The sequence below is a fragment of the Nomascus leucogenys genome, chromosome 3 (assembly GCF_006542625.1).
Source record: "Nomascus leucogenys isolate Asia chromosome 3, Asia_NLE_v1, whole genome shotgun sequence".
NCBI classification, from domain to species: Eukaryota; Metazoa; Chordata; class Mammalia; order Primates; family Hylobatidae; genus Nomascus; species Nomascus leucogenys.
This window is the reverse complement of record NC_044383.1, coordinates 120,170,074-120,183,511: the sequence shown is the minus strand read 5'-3', so window position 1 is coordinate 120,183,511 and position 13,438 is coordinate 120,170,074. Positions and strand designations below refer to the sequence as shown.

Below are 13,438 nucleotides of genomic sequence, written 5' to 3'. Positions count from 1 at the left end.
ACAGCTGCGGGTTTATTCTCCAGGTTCCCTCCCTCTTTACCATCTATCATTGAAAATCTCCACAAAAATGCAGACAGAAGTGCCAAATCACCACAGCATTGAAAGCCCGAATATTTGTCAATGAGTTAGGATTTAACAGTAAATAAAATGGGGAGCCTAATGTATAAGATTGGGCCGTAAAATGTTGGATTCCCATAGACTGCTGCTGTGCATCCTCATTTGACAGAGATGGAACCTTCACCAAGCAAGGAAGGGAAAGAGCTCCTCAGACCCTCAGAGCTGCTTTCTCTGAGGGTCAGAATTTCTTGCCCTAACACCTGATTCTTCCAATCCCATCCCCCATCCTGTCATTATCACTTCCCTTTCTTTCTCTTGCTCTCTTTTTTTTGTTTGTTTGGCACAACTTGCTTTGTTGCCCTGGCTGAAGGGCAGAGGTACAATCATAGCTTACTGCAGCCTTGAACTTCTGGCCACAAGCAATCCTCCTGCCTTGCCTCCCAAAGCACTGGGATTACAGGTGTGAGCCACTGTACCTGGTCATTTCTCTTTCTATATCTCTTCAGGGGCTCCAATTTCCATGATTTCAACAACTCTGGGCTGAATAGGCAAGAGAGTGACTCACTGCATTTTGAAATATGAAACTAGTGTTAAGAAGAGACAAAGCCTATCAGAGCCACTGGAGCAATGTACTCTAGAATTTTGTTTTGCACCCACTGTTTTTGACAAGTAAAGAAGTACAGACTGCTTTAAATAATCCAGGAATGATCTCCCTCATTTGTAATCAGGAAACCAAAAAGTGGAAGAAAAAAAATTAAAAAGTTCCTTTCTTGGTTCAATGGAACCACACCAGAAAAATAACACACAGACATCAGAAAGTTCGCTAGCAGATGTGCACATCAATTGCACCTCCAGTGCAAAAGACTTGAGAGGAGTTTCTAACTGCAACCAGGTGGCTAGAATAAGGTGTGTCAGACACTGAATATACCACAGCCATTCCAACTCCCCTCTGATTTTCTGCTTTTCCTACATGGGTAACTAAAAGATTCAGATACGCACTTGTCAATCTCTCTCACAGCCAAGTTTGACCAGTCATCCACTGGTTCTGGTCAATGAGATATTAATTAAGTCTTCCAGGGTGCTTCTTGAAAGTTTTCCTCCTAATAAAAGGAGAGAGCCACAGGAAGATAAACCCTTGTTCCAAGCCTCCTTCTATTGTCTCCAGCCTATGGATGTGGTTGTGAGGGAACGTAATTCCTGGAGCTGTGGCAGCCACTTTGCACATATGGTGACAAACCAGGGGACAACAGACAATCATTTGAGGAAATGGGAACAGGAAGATGGGTACAGTGTGAGTCCTTGGAGACAGCAAACCCAACTTGGTCTTTTAGTTAATTAAGCAATAAATGCCACTATGATGTAAGTTTCTGTTTTTCAGAGCTTGGGGTTCTTGCAGTCTGTGTTAGGCTGTTCTTGTATTGCTATAAATAAATACCTGAGACCTGGTGTGGTGGCTCACACCTGTAATCCCAGCACTTTGGGAGGCTGAGGTGGGAGGATCGCTTGAGCTCCGAAGTTCGAGACCAGCCTGGGCAACATGACGAAACCCCATCTCTATCAAAAATACAAAAATTGGCCAGGTGTGGTGGCGGGCACCTGTAGTCTCAGCTACTCGGAAGGCTGAGATGGGAGGATCACTTGAGCCTGGGAGGTGTGGAGGTTGCAGTGAGCTGAGATCGCACCACTGCACTCCAGCCTGGGTGACAGAGTGAGGCCTTGTCTCAAAAGAAACCAAACCAAAACAAAACAAAACAAACAAACAAACAAAAAAACCCCGAGATTGGGTAATTTATTTTAAAAAAAGAGGATTTACTGGCTTACCGTTCTGCAGGTTATTCGGGAAGCATAGTGGCATCTGCTTCTGGGGAGGCCTCGAGAAGCCTCCAATCATGGCAGAAGTCAAAGGGGGAGCAGGTACATCACATGGTGAAAACAGGAGTGAGAGAGAGCGTGGGGTGGAGGGAGAGGGGCCACACACTTTTAAACCACCAAATCTTATCTGAATTCAGAGTCAGAACTCACTTATCACCAAGCAGATGGCCCAAACCATTCATAAGGGCCCCCATGACCCACACACTTCCCACCAGGCCCCACCTCCAACATTCGGGATTAGAATTCGATATGAGAGTTGGTGAGAATATACATTAAAACAATATCACAGTCTTGGAATGGGACATCAATTGTGACAAAAAAAACTATATCACAGTCAAAAATACCATAACTGATTTAGGGGCTGGGTGAAATGATGCTGCAAATCTGGTTATTGGCAAGTATGTTTCAAATACAGAGGAAAAGGCTGCATTCTAAGATTTCTATTTATAGGAAACAAATTATGGAAAGCATCTGATTTCTGTTCTCGGTATAATTTTTTAAGATAGACTCTGTGGCAAAAGATGTAAACCACATCTGATGATAAGAATAAACTGAGGTGAAGGTAGAGCTTGCTGAGAACTGAGATGCAAATAGATCGATGACGTGTAGGGTGGAAGGGAATGAAACTGCAACAGCAGAATCATCATCTGAAATCTGTGATGTGGAGGATGAATATGAGAAGTTCTTCTAGGATGCAGATAAAAAGGATGAGAAGATAGAGATGAAAGAGGAAATGAATATATTAAACTAACATATAAATAACTGTGTCTAAACAAATAGGACAAAAATACTAGAGGAAATCTTTTCTGAATGGAAAAAGAACTCAACAAGTAGCATAAAAATTTAGAAGAAAATACACCAGACTTATCCTGGTGAAAGTTTTGAATTGAAGAAAGGAAGAAAGGAGGCTGGGCGTGATAGCTCACGCCTGTAATCCCAGCACTTTGGGAGGCCGAGGTGGGTGGATCCCCTGAGGTCAGGAGTCCAAGACCAGCCTGGCCAACATGGTGAAACCCTGTCTCTACTAAAAGTATAAAAATTAGCCAGGCGTGGTGATAGGCGCCTGTAATCCCAGCTACTCAGAAGGCTGAGGCAGGAGAATCGCTTGAACCCAGGGACGGAGTTTGCAGTGAGCTGAGATTGTGCCACTGCACTCCAGCCTGGGCAAAAGAGCGAGAATCTGTCAAAAAAAAAAAAAAAAAAAAAAAAAAAAAAAGAAAGGAAGAAAGGATAAAAGGAAGAGCAGAAAGAAGCCAGGCGCGGTGGCTCACGTCTGTAATCCCAGCACTTTGGGAGGCCGAAGCGGGTGGATCACTTGAGGCCAGGTGTGCAAGATCAGCCTTGCCAACATGGTGAAGCCCTGTCTCTACTAAAAATACAAAAATAGGGGGCGTGGTGGCCCACACCTGTAATCCCAGCTATTCGGATGGCTGAGAAAGGAGAATCACTTGAACCTGGGAGGCGGAGGTTGCAGTGAGCCGAGATTGCACCACTACACTCCAGCCTGGGCACCAGAGACTCCATCTCAAAAAAAAAACAAAAAACAAAAAACAAAAACACAGAAAGAAAAAGAATGAAAGTAATACACATAATCAGGCAGAAAAAGTGAACCACAAATCAAAGCACAGGGGAGTACTAACATGCAAATTTAAACAGTTTCTCCTCTTAATACCTCCTCAGCCAATAGGAGTGGAAGAATGTTAGTTTCAGGAAAGGATGTCTGTGAAATTGCTACTAAATCAAACCCGGGGTTGGAAAACTAACAAAGAAAGGTCGCAACATTTCTATATTTTTTCCGTAGAAAATTCAAATAATAATAGATGTTGAGAGAAGCCAAAGTTCACTTTTGTCCGAGTTTCACTGTGCGCTAAGGAGAGGATCAGGGTGCAGGGGATGGGTGGGAGATAGTGGCTAGATAAGCCTTGTACCCAGTATTTGTCACTACGGGGTGGCCATGCAGGGTCCAATGCCAAGGAGTGGCATGTTGGACATTTGGTGGGCTGGAAACACCACACCAGAACTCTCCCTGGGACATGCCCTCTGGGAGGTTATAGGAGGTGAACCTTCTGCTAAGCTGCTGCATCTCCTTCCTGGGGCATCCTGTAACCTGTACTGAGCACTGGCCCCCATGATACAGACACTCCTGCTCCCAACACTGTCCCAGTCTAAGGCAGGATACAAACCTAGTGAAATATATAATCCAGGGTGCTGTAAAACCTTGGACGTAAAGGCAAGAGAGAAAAGGGAGATTAAAGCTAACCTGGCCAGGTGCAGTGGCTCACGCCTGTAATCCCAGCACTTTGGGATGCCGAGAGAGGCAGATCACAGGGTCAGGAGATCAAGACCATCCAGGCCAACATGGTGAAATCCTGTCTCTATTAAAAATACAAAAATTACCTGGGTGTGGTGGTGCACGCCTATAGTCCCAGCTACTCCAGAGGCTGAGGCAGGAGAATCGCTTGAACCTGGGAGGTGGAGAGTGAGCCGAGATCACGCCACCGCACTCCAGCCTGGCGACAGAGCCAGACTCCATCTAAAAAAAAAAAAAAAAAGCAAAAAAGCCAACCCAAGAGGGTAAGCCTATGGAGGAGGGGATATTGGAGCTAGCCCTTTAAAAAGGAATAGGGGGAGGCCAAGGCAGGAGAATCGCTTGAACCTGGGAGGCAGAGGTTTCAGTGAGCCAAAATCGCGCCACTGCACTCCAGCCTGGGTGACAGAGTGACACTTCTCGAAAAGAAAAAAAAATTGAATCGAGTTTCCCTGGGCTGTGAAGGCAGGCGAAGGACCCTGCAGTGAGAGGAATAGCCTGAGTCTCAGCACAAACTTGGGAAAGAACATAGAAGATTCTGGAAACAGCTAGTGGTGTAGATGGGCTGGAGAGTTGGTGCCTGGAGAATGTTACGGAACCTGAAGACCTGGTCCACTGAAACGGGGCTGCTAAATACTCTGTCTGAACAACTAGAGAACAATTCCATGCATAGGGCTGAAGTTTAATAAAATATAAATACAGTTGTGACAATAAAACACTTTATGGTCCCTCAAATGGTGCTATATCAACTAGCTAAACATAGTGCTAAAACCTTCATAGAAATGCTAATGGATTGCTATTCAGTTGCTAAATATTCATATGAAGACAAAGTTCTAGATGCTAACCATTATATAACACTACAGATTAACCGTAGTCTGTTGATACAATTGTAGGGAGTAGAGGTGTAAGGATCAGTATTCTGGAGTGTTGTTTTCATTCATTCATTCATTCACTCAACAAACATTGAGTATTTACTTTGTGCCAGAAGGCTAGGGGTGAAAGGACAGGTCTCAGAAAGGCAGAGTTCTTGCCTTCAAGGAACTTCCAGTCTAATAGTGAAGACAAACAGGTCAATCAAAGAGTGCCTTAAAATGAGATGGACTCTGAACACACATTCTGTGCACAGTGGGCGCACACGGGCTGGGGGCAAGATAACGCTGAGGACTGAGGAGTGGGCTCCAGAAGTGAGGTGGTACTAGAGATGACTATTGAAAGATGAGTTGGGATCAAAGGCGTTCAGGGAGAAAGAGCAGAGGAAGGGCAGGCCATAGCCTCAAGGCCATTTTTGGACAACTGCAAATTTTTCTTGAACAAAATATGAAGTGGGGGTGGGGGGGCTTTTAAATTTGTGAAGTATTCACAGTTGGTCAAGCTATATAATTACCTGGCTGCCTGCCAAAAAAGAAAAAAGAAAACACCTGTGTGTGCATGCTTTTCAGCTGGCTGTAGGATTTAGTCAGCTGGCAAGTGTTTATTGCGTGCCCATTATGTCCATATGCAATAAAAGGCATATGGGGAAGAAAGAGAAGAAGAAAGGCAGAAACTCAAATATTGTGAAAAATGGATTGTTTCGTGTTGAGTGCCAGCTACAGTTGTGGTTTCATCTGACTCACTGTGACCAGCACACAATGCAGCTATTGTGGTGGTGGCTGGCGCTGCAGTCTCGTGGCACCCTTGGTGCTCTTGCGCTGCAGGTCTCAGCACCTGTTTGAATAAAACTGCTTGATTGAATCACAGCTTTGATAGGAACAGTTTTACTTTATCACCTTAATAAAGAATTGTCATTGCATCAAAAGACAAACTGGAGATCTTCCTCCTACTGCTGCTGCTGCACTTCTAGCAAAGCAGTGTGGAGACAGAAAGGTGTGATGCCTTTCCTCACTCATCAAGGGTCACAGCTAACACTCCTATCACAGGAGACAGAGTGACAAGAGAAAAGCATAACAAATTTAGTTAATCGAAGTTTGATGTGACATGGGAGGCTTTCAAAATGAAGATCTAAAGACTCAGGGAAAAATGTCTGATTTTATGCTTAGGTTGGTTGAAGAAAGGATGGGCGTGTAGAAATGTGATTGAACAAAAGGGTATGAGTTAATAGTAATAAACTGAAACAGAAACCCAGCGAGGCCTGTCCAGATTCTTTTGGGCCTCATTGTGTGGCATTTCTTCCTCCTGGGCAGAGGGCAGGACTCCCATGAAATAAGCTTTTCAAGGGAAAAGAGAGAGAGTGACCTTTCTAGGTTTTATGATTTGCTTTGGGGCAGAGTGGTTCTGGTTTCTGTGACCCACCTTGGGGAAAGGAATTCTGTTTTCCATGACTTGCTTCAGGGGAAAATGGGAGAGGGTCAGAAAGACCTTGTTTCTGGCTGAAATCCTACAGCCAGCTGAAAAGCATGCACACACAGTTGTTTTTTTTTTTTGTCAGGCAGCCAGTGGCCTTTACTATGTTCCTATGTCTAGTTCAAAGTACTCAGCACACCAATGTGCCATACTTTGGGGTATCTTGTTCCAAGCCCCAACAACAGGAAGAAGACAGGATAGGCCTAACCAAACTGCCTGTGGGTACCACTTACAAGTCTCCAGGTAGTTTCCACTTCTGTGATGTCCACAAAAAGCCAAGAATTCCCTATGGCACTTTTTGGGAGAACTGGGATGTAAAGGAAGGGCCCCTGTGAAGCAAAGCCATGAGCAAAATGACTGGGAATGCTCTACTTCATCATTATTAAAGGCAGACTGACTTGAAGGCTGGGTATTTTTTGGAAAAGCGCTAATTGTGAATCCTCATCTTACTCTGTCCTTCAGCACTGGCAACTTCTCCTCAGTCCACGTGGCTGCCCAAACTCTCACCTCTGTGTGTAGACAAACACAAACCCCACCTTCCTGCCAGTGCTTCAACCCACATTCTGATCTCTTGCTTCCTGTTCACTGCCAGATTTCTTAGAAAAAGGTATCTCTACTTTCCAGCATCCATAGGATAGCATCTTGCTCTTGTCGTGGCTAACCAACACACAGGAAAAACCCACTCCTTATGCCTCTCTTTGTAAAGTAGCACCAGGAAAACTTCCTGTGATGGAAGTCTTGAAGTATCAGAGCCACAATCTCAGAAGCACTAAGGACTAGCCTTATACAGTGAATTAGAAATCGAAACCCCAAATGGAAAGGCTGAGCATCAAACGCCAGTCCTAAGTATCAGTAGTAAGGGAAGGAGAAAAGCTAGTTTGGGGAAGTATCCCTTAAAGCTTATAATAGGAAAGATATTAAAATTCAGACAACTGAGACCACAGCTAAATTCTGTAACATATAACTCCATGTTGGTAAGCCCCTCATGTGGGACTAGGGCTCTAGAATGATCTTGTACAAGGTTTTAACCTCTTAAAGGCAAATTGCCCAGAGACAGGAAGATAGAAAGATGGATAGCAAGAAAGAGATACATGTTATCATGTAGAAAATTGTAAAATGTTTTTATGATTCATATAAAAACAATTCTTTAATGTCTCTGAAGAATTATACTCCATGGGTTTCAAGGGGAACGTTGACAAACTGGCATGGCTTCCAGACCCTTTGCACATATTCCCGTTTGTCAGTGTGCTATGAGTCCTGGCCTGAGAAACCAGGCAAATGATCTAAGTCCAGAAAGCAGCAGAAGAGGTTGGGTCCCTCTTCTGTCAGGAGCTCTTTCCTCCAGACAGAGAAGCTAGCACTTAGCAAACCACTTCAGGCTCTCTAAGGTAAGATAATGGAGCACAAAAGGAAGGGACTCTTGCATCTCAAGGCATCTTTCTCATTGTAGGGACACAGTATTTTCCATCTCATGAAAGAGGAAAACAAGAAAGGAAGAGGAGAAGTACAGGGTGGCAAGGACAATCTTCTTCTGCTATTAAAGCCGTTATGGCATTGATTTCCCTGCGTCCTTAACTCCGCAGCCCCAGGTGCCCTCTGTCACACCACATGCCCTTCCCAGGTCCTTCACTCTGTCTGGCCTCCCAAGTGGTCCATTCTCCAAATTCACTTATTTCTCCAATCAGAATATCAGAGACCAGTCCTCAATTGCCAAAACACATACATTAATCAACACAGCAAACATAGATAAAATGAACAATGACAAGTAGAGATAAGAATAATACAATATTCTTATCCAAATGTGAAGATTTGACCTAATTCTCCTTGTGGTAGAGGAATTCATTGCTGAAGATTTTAAGATCACATAGGAAAAAGCATATGGAAACCGTGGACATGAATGAACCTATAAGAGAGTACTTTAAAGTCATTTTGCATGCCAAAAAAGTCAAACTGCACATAAAATTAATAAATAATAGGTAATAAAGATATCATCAGAATGTTAAGTTTTTTGGCCCCATTATACTTGGAACACAATGAAAAGTCATCACTGTGACCAACAAGGCCCTACTTGAAGTGCCCCCTCTGTACTTATCCAAATTCATTTTAAGGCCTTTCCGTCCTACCGCTCCAGGCTCACGATGTGCCCCACAAGTTGTATGCTGGCCATCTGACAGTTCCCGAAACATAATGAGAACTTTCCTGTCCTAAGGCCTTGGAAATTACTTTCTCCTGGGCCTGAAATACTCTTCCCTCTGTTGCTTTTTTGTTTTGTTTTGTTTCTATTTTGACAAGTTGCAAACATATAACAAACATCTGTGTTCCTACCACCAAAAATAAATAGTTATTAACTTTTTGACATTTTTCCTTGGATTTGAACATTAACAAAAGAACAATATAAAGGTAAAGTCTCCTTATTCTGCCTGTGTTCCATCCCCCTTTCTCCTTACTCAGAATGAGTAAGGGATATTGCTGGTTCCTTACACCACATACATTTCTTCCTTCCTTCTGTTTAGCAAAACCTTGACTTTGTTAAGGCGTTCACACACTGCCCACTCCCACCTCCACCCTCTGCCCCAACACCCTCATATGTTCAGCAGAGGCCATTCGCGCACAACTGTGGCCCAGGAGATAAGAGGGCAAGTTTCCTGGAGGCTGTGTTTCATTTTGATCCAGGCTATCCAGCAAGGAGCCTGTAGCACTTCTAGAGGCTCCTATCCTCTCTCTCCTGCCCTCAAAGATTTGCCTTTAGAGAACTGGAATGGGACCAAAGGGTCAGGCTCTTTGAATTTCTGATCCACTGCCAAGGCATGAACCAAATGATATTCTTGTTTGTTCAGTCTTCATCATGTGTCATCTGCTTATCTCAACATCACTGTCTAATCTAAGCCAAAAACATCAACATCATAAATAGAAGGAAACTGGACTTCCTACATGTCTCCATGCCTCTCCTCCCATAAAAGAAAGAAAAATGATTTCTCCTTCTATATCAAATCATTTTTTGGTTAGTGTATTATTTTATCATAATTGTGTGTGTGTTTAAACCCAGTGCTATGAAAGACTTCTACAAGGTTAAATCTCCGCTCAGATACAAAATGTTTAAAATCTCAACTGAGAACTGACCTCCCTGTCTCTTCTTTCTGCTTGTAGGCTGCGGCATGTTTACCTTCCTGTCATCTGTCACTGCCGCTGTCAGTGGCCTCCTGGTGGGTTATGAACTTGGGATCATCTCTGGGGCTCTTCTTCAGATCAAAACCTTATTAGCCCTGAGCTGCCATGAGCAGGAAATGGTTGTGAGCTCCCTTGTCATTGGAGCCCTCCTTGCCTCACTCACCGGAGGGGTCCTGATAGACAGGTATGGAAGAAGGACAGCAATCATCTTGTCATCCTGCCTGCTTGGACTCGGAAGCTTAGTGTTGATCCTCAGTTTATCCTACACGGTTCTTATAGCGGGACGCATTGCCATAGGGGTCTCCATCTCCCTCTCTTCCATTGCCACTTGTGTTTACATTGCAGAGATTGCTCCTCAACACAGAAGAGGCCTTCTTGTGTCACTGAATGAGCTGATGATTGTCATTGGCATTCTTTCTGCCTATATTTCAAATTACGCATTTGCCAATGTTTTCCATGGCTGGAAGTACATGTTTGGTCTTGTGATTCCCTTGGGAGTTTTGCAAGCAATTGCAATGTATTTTCTTCCTCCAAGCCCTCGGTTTCTGGTGATGAAAGGACAAGAGGGAGCTGCTAGAAAAGTTCTTGGAAGGTTAAGAGCACTCTCAGATACAACTGAGGAACTCACTGTCATCAAATCCTCCCTGAAAGATGAATATCAGTATAGTTTTTGGGATCTGTTTCGTTCAAAAGACAACATGCGGACCCGAATAATGATAGGACTAACACTGGTATTTTTTGTACAAATCACTGGCCAGCCAAACATATTGTTCTATGCATCAACTGTTTTGAAGTCAGTTGGATTTCAAAGCAATGAGGCAGCTAGCCTCGCCTCCACTGGGGTTGGAGTCGTCAAGGTCATTAGCACCATCCCTGCCACTCTTCTTGTAGACCATGTCGGCAGCAAAACATTCCTCTGCATTGGCTCCTCTGTGATGGCAGCTTCGTTGGTGACCATGGGCATTGTAAATCTCAACATCCACATGAACTTCACCAATATCTGCAGAAGCCACGATTCTGTCAACCAGTCCTTGGATGAGTCTGTGATTTATGGACCGGGAAACCTGTCAGCCAGCAACAATACTCTCAGAGACCACTTTAAAGGGATTGCTTCCCATAGCAGAAGCTCACTCATGCCCCTGAGAAATGATGTGGATAAGAGAGGGGAGACAACCTCAGCATCCTTGCTAAATGCTGGATTAAGCCACACTGAATACCAGATAGTCACAGACCCTGGGGACATCCCAGGTTTTTTGAAATGGCTGTCCTTAGCCAGCTTGCTTGTTTATGTTGCTGCTTTTTCAATTGGTCTAGGACCAAGTAAGTACTTTATTCTTTATTCCTTCCCTCTGTCCCCCGTGAATATTAATGTATTGCTTTTGACCAGTCAGAGCATCCTACTGCTATAGTACCTCATGCACATAAGTGCTAGAAGGAAGACAAGGATAACATTTGTCAACATTAATCTCAATTAATAACTAGACTTGCACATGGCTGATGTTCCTTCTAGTGCAGAAAGTATGCTTGGCTTATATCTGCTTCTGAAAAGTACAGGGCTAGTATTCAACTGAAAGATAAGTTTCCCATTATCTGTCACGTGAGGATACTTTAATTCCCATTAATTGAGGATGAAATGGGGTAACATTTTCCTCTATATCATCTCTGAGTTTCTTCCTATATAGAAGGAAAAAAATCAAGTGTTTTGATTTTCTTAAAGACACAATAGTGGATGCATTCCAGTGATAGTAAAGAAGGAGGACGTTATGAGCTGAGAAGGAGGATGTATTATTATTATTTTTCTGAGTACATCTTATTCACTAGAGTAGCCTCCCATGGCACTTTACTCTTGTCCATTAAACAGAAGCATGAAAGTCTAGTTGCTATCATTCAACATAATACAATTTACAAGGACATAGCTATGAGGTTGTTTTATTTTATATAACTAGTCTGCTCTAATGACAAACTATAAACACCTCTCTTGGGCAAACCCTTTTAGAGATGGATTTACTAGAATAGGCTGTTTGTTGTAGTTCTCTTGTCTGTTAGCCTCACATCTAAAGCCTGAATGTCTCTGTAGGGAGGCTGTGAAGGGTCTTTTGTACACCTCAGTAGAAAAAAAAGGAGAACTTAAAAGCTTAAAGGTAGCTTCTATTACCCCACCTCCTACCCCATTCCTCTCTCTCTCTTTCTCTTTTATTCATCTCCTTCCTTTCTCTTTCTAAGTCTCTCCCTCTCTATCACAAAGTTGGTTTTGAAACTTGTTGACAAGGATCAAGGAGGCAAACAAATTGGCTCAAATAATGGGAAGCATTGGAGGTTCAGGCCAATGAGAAGATAAAGGCTGTGCTGAAGAAGGAATTTCATGGGGAGATGTAGGGCTCTGGTTCCAGGTACTGGACAGGGTTTCTGGAAAGAAAACCATGTAGGGGCTTGCTTTAGTCATCCACTGCTAATTCATTAACTATTCATTCAAGCAATATGTATTGAGTGATGACTTTTTTTCATAACCAAGAACTATGCTAAATATTGGGGAAAGGATAACGAACAAGACAGACACTGTCCCTATCTTCAGGGAGATTGTAGGTGAATGGACTGAGCTATACTCTCTGTATCTGCCTCCTTCTGGTCAGCAACCAGCAGGTTTGGCCTGCTTAATCTCAGTTAATAACTAGACTTGCACATGGCTGATATGGCCTCTCCTGCTCTAACTCCACCTCCTCATTTTTCAGCTTCTAATTCCACTTCTAAGGGCACTCAGTTTCTAGATATTGATTTGTTCAAATTCCAAAGAGAGAGAGAGAAGGGTTGGGTGAAATCTGATTGACGCTGCTCTTTGCTGTGCCAAGTCAGAGATGGAAGTTCAGGCCTAAACAGCTGTGGCAAGATTGGGTCATGGTCCAAGACATGGAAGACCAAGACACGGCCCTTCCTCTGCACTGTGAGTAGACATATTTCCCGCTATAAGACTGCTTGGGCAGATAGAGTAAACATTACAATACCACCAGCCTCTGATGACTCAGACTTGCTCCTGAACCTTAAACCTGCTTTTTAAGACTTAACAATGATAATTACCATTAATGAACAGTTTCCTGGAAACAGATTTCTACCATTATTTTGGGATTCAATTATCCTGAGTGTGTACCTATGAGATACTGATATGGCTACTATGACACTTTAAGCTAATGAAATTTGAGCTAACATCTTATTTTCATTTTTATTATTTTCTTTATTTTATTTTTATTACATTTTTATTTCAAGAACTTCTTCAAAGCAGAAGGACAAGACATAGGTGCAGTCTTGTACCAAGGAACAACTTAGATTTGGGTATGAAACTTCTCTCTGTTAACAAGTACAATAAGCTTTGCCCATTTGATAAACTCCAGGTGGTAATTATTGTTCCATTGGTTTCTTCTGCTGGCATCTCTTGTTCTTCTTGTATATTCATCATAAAACTAAAAATATTTTCTTTGTACATCAATTTTCTTGGTCCAATTTTTTGAAATGTCAAGATTAGCTAAGAGTCTAAGAAAAAGCCACAATTAAAGAAAGGGATACCCTCTTCTTTCTAACTCAGAAAACATCTCAGGTTGAAAGGGTATATGTCATGGCACATATCATAATATGAGAGACATTGATCTTAGGCCTCCTGAACCAACCTACTCATGGTTAGAGTCCTTCAATCTCATGCTACCC

The 13,438-nt window shown here is 42.9% G+C and overlaps 1 protein-coding gene across 1 annotated transcript in view; it reads left to right on the top strand.

The window, feature by feature from the left end:
- Positions 1–13,438, top strand: part of SLC2A12 (solute carrier family 2 member 12) — a 62,128-nt gene that overhangs the window by 10,794 nt on the left and 37,896 nt on the right. The window contains exon 2 of the mRNA XM_003255741.4: positions 9,725–11,065. Within this exon, the coding sequence (XP_003255789.1) occupies positions 9,725–11,065 (1,341 nt within the window). The remainder of the gene's footprint in view (positions 1–9,724; positions 11,066–13,438) is intronic.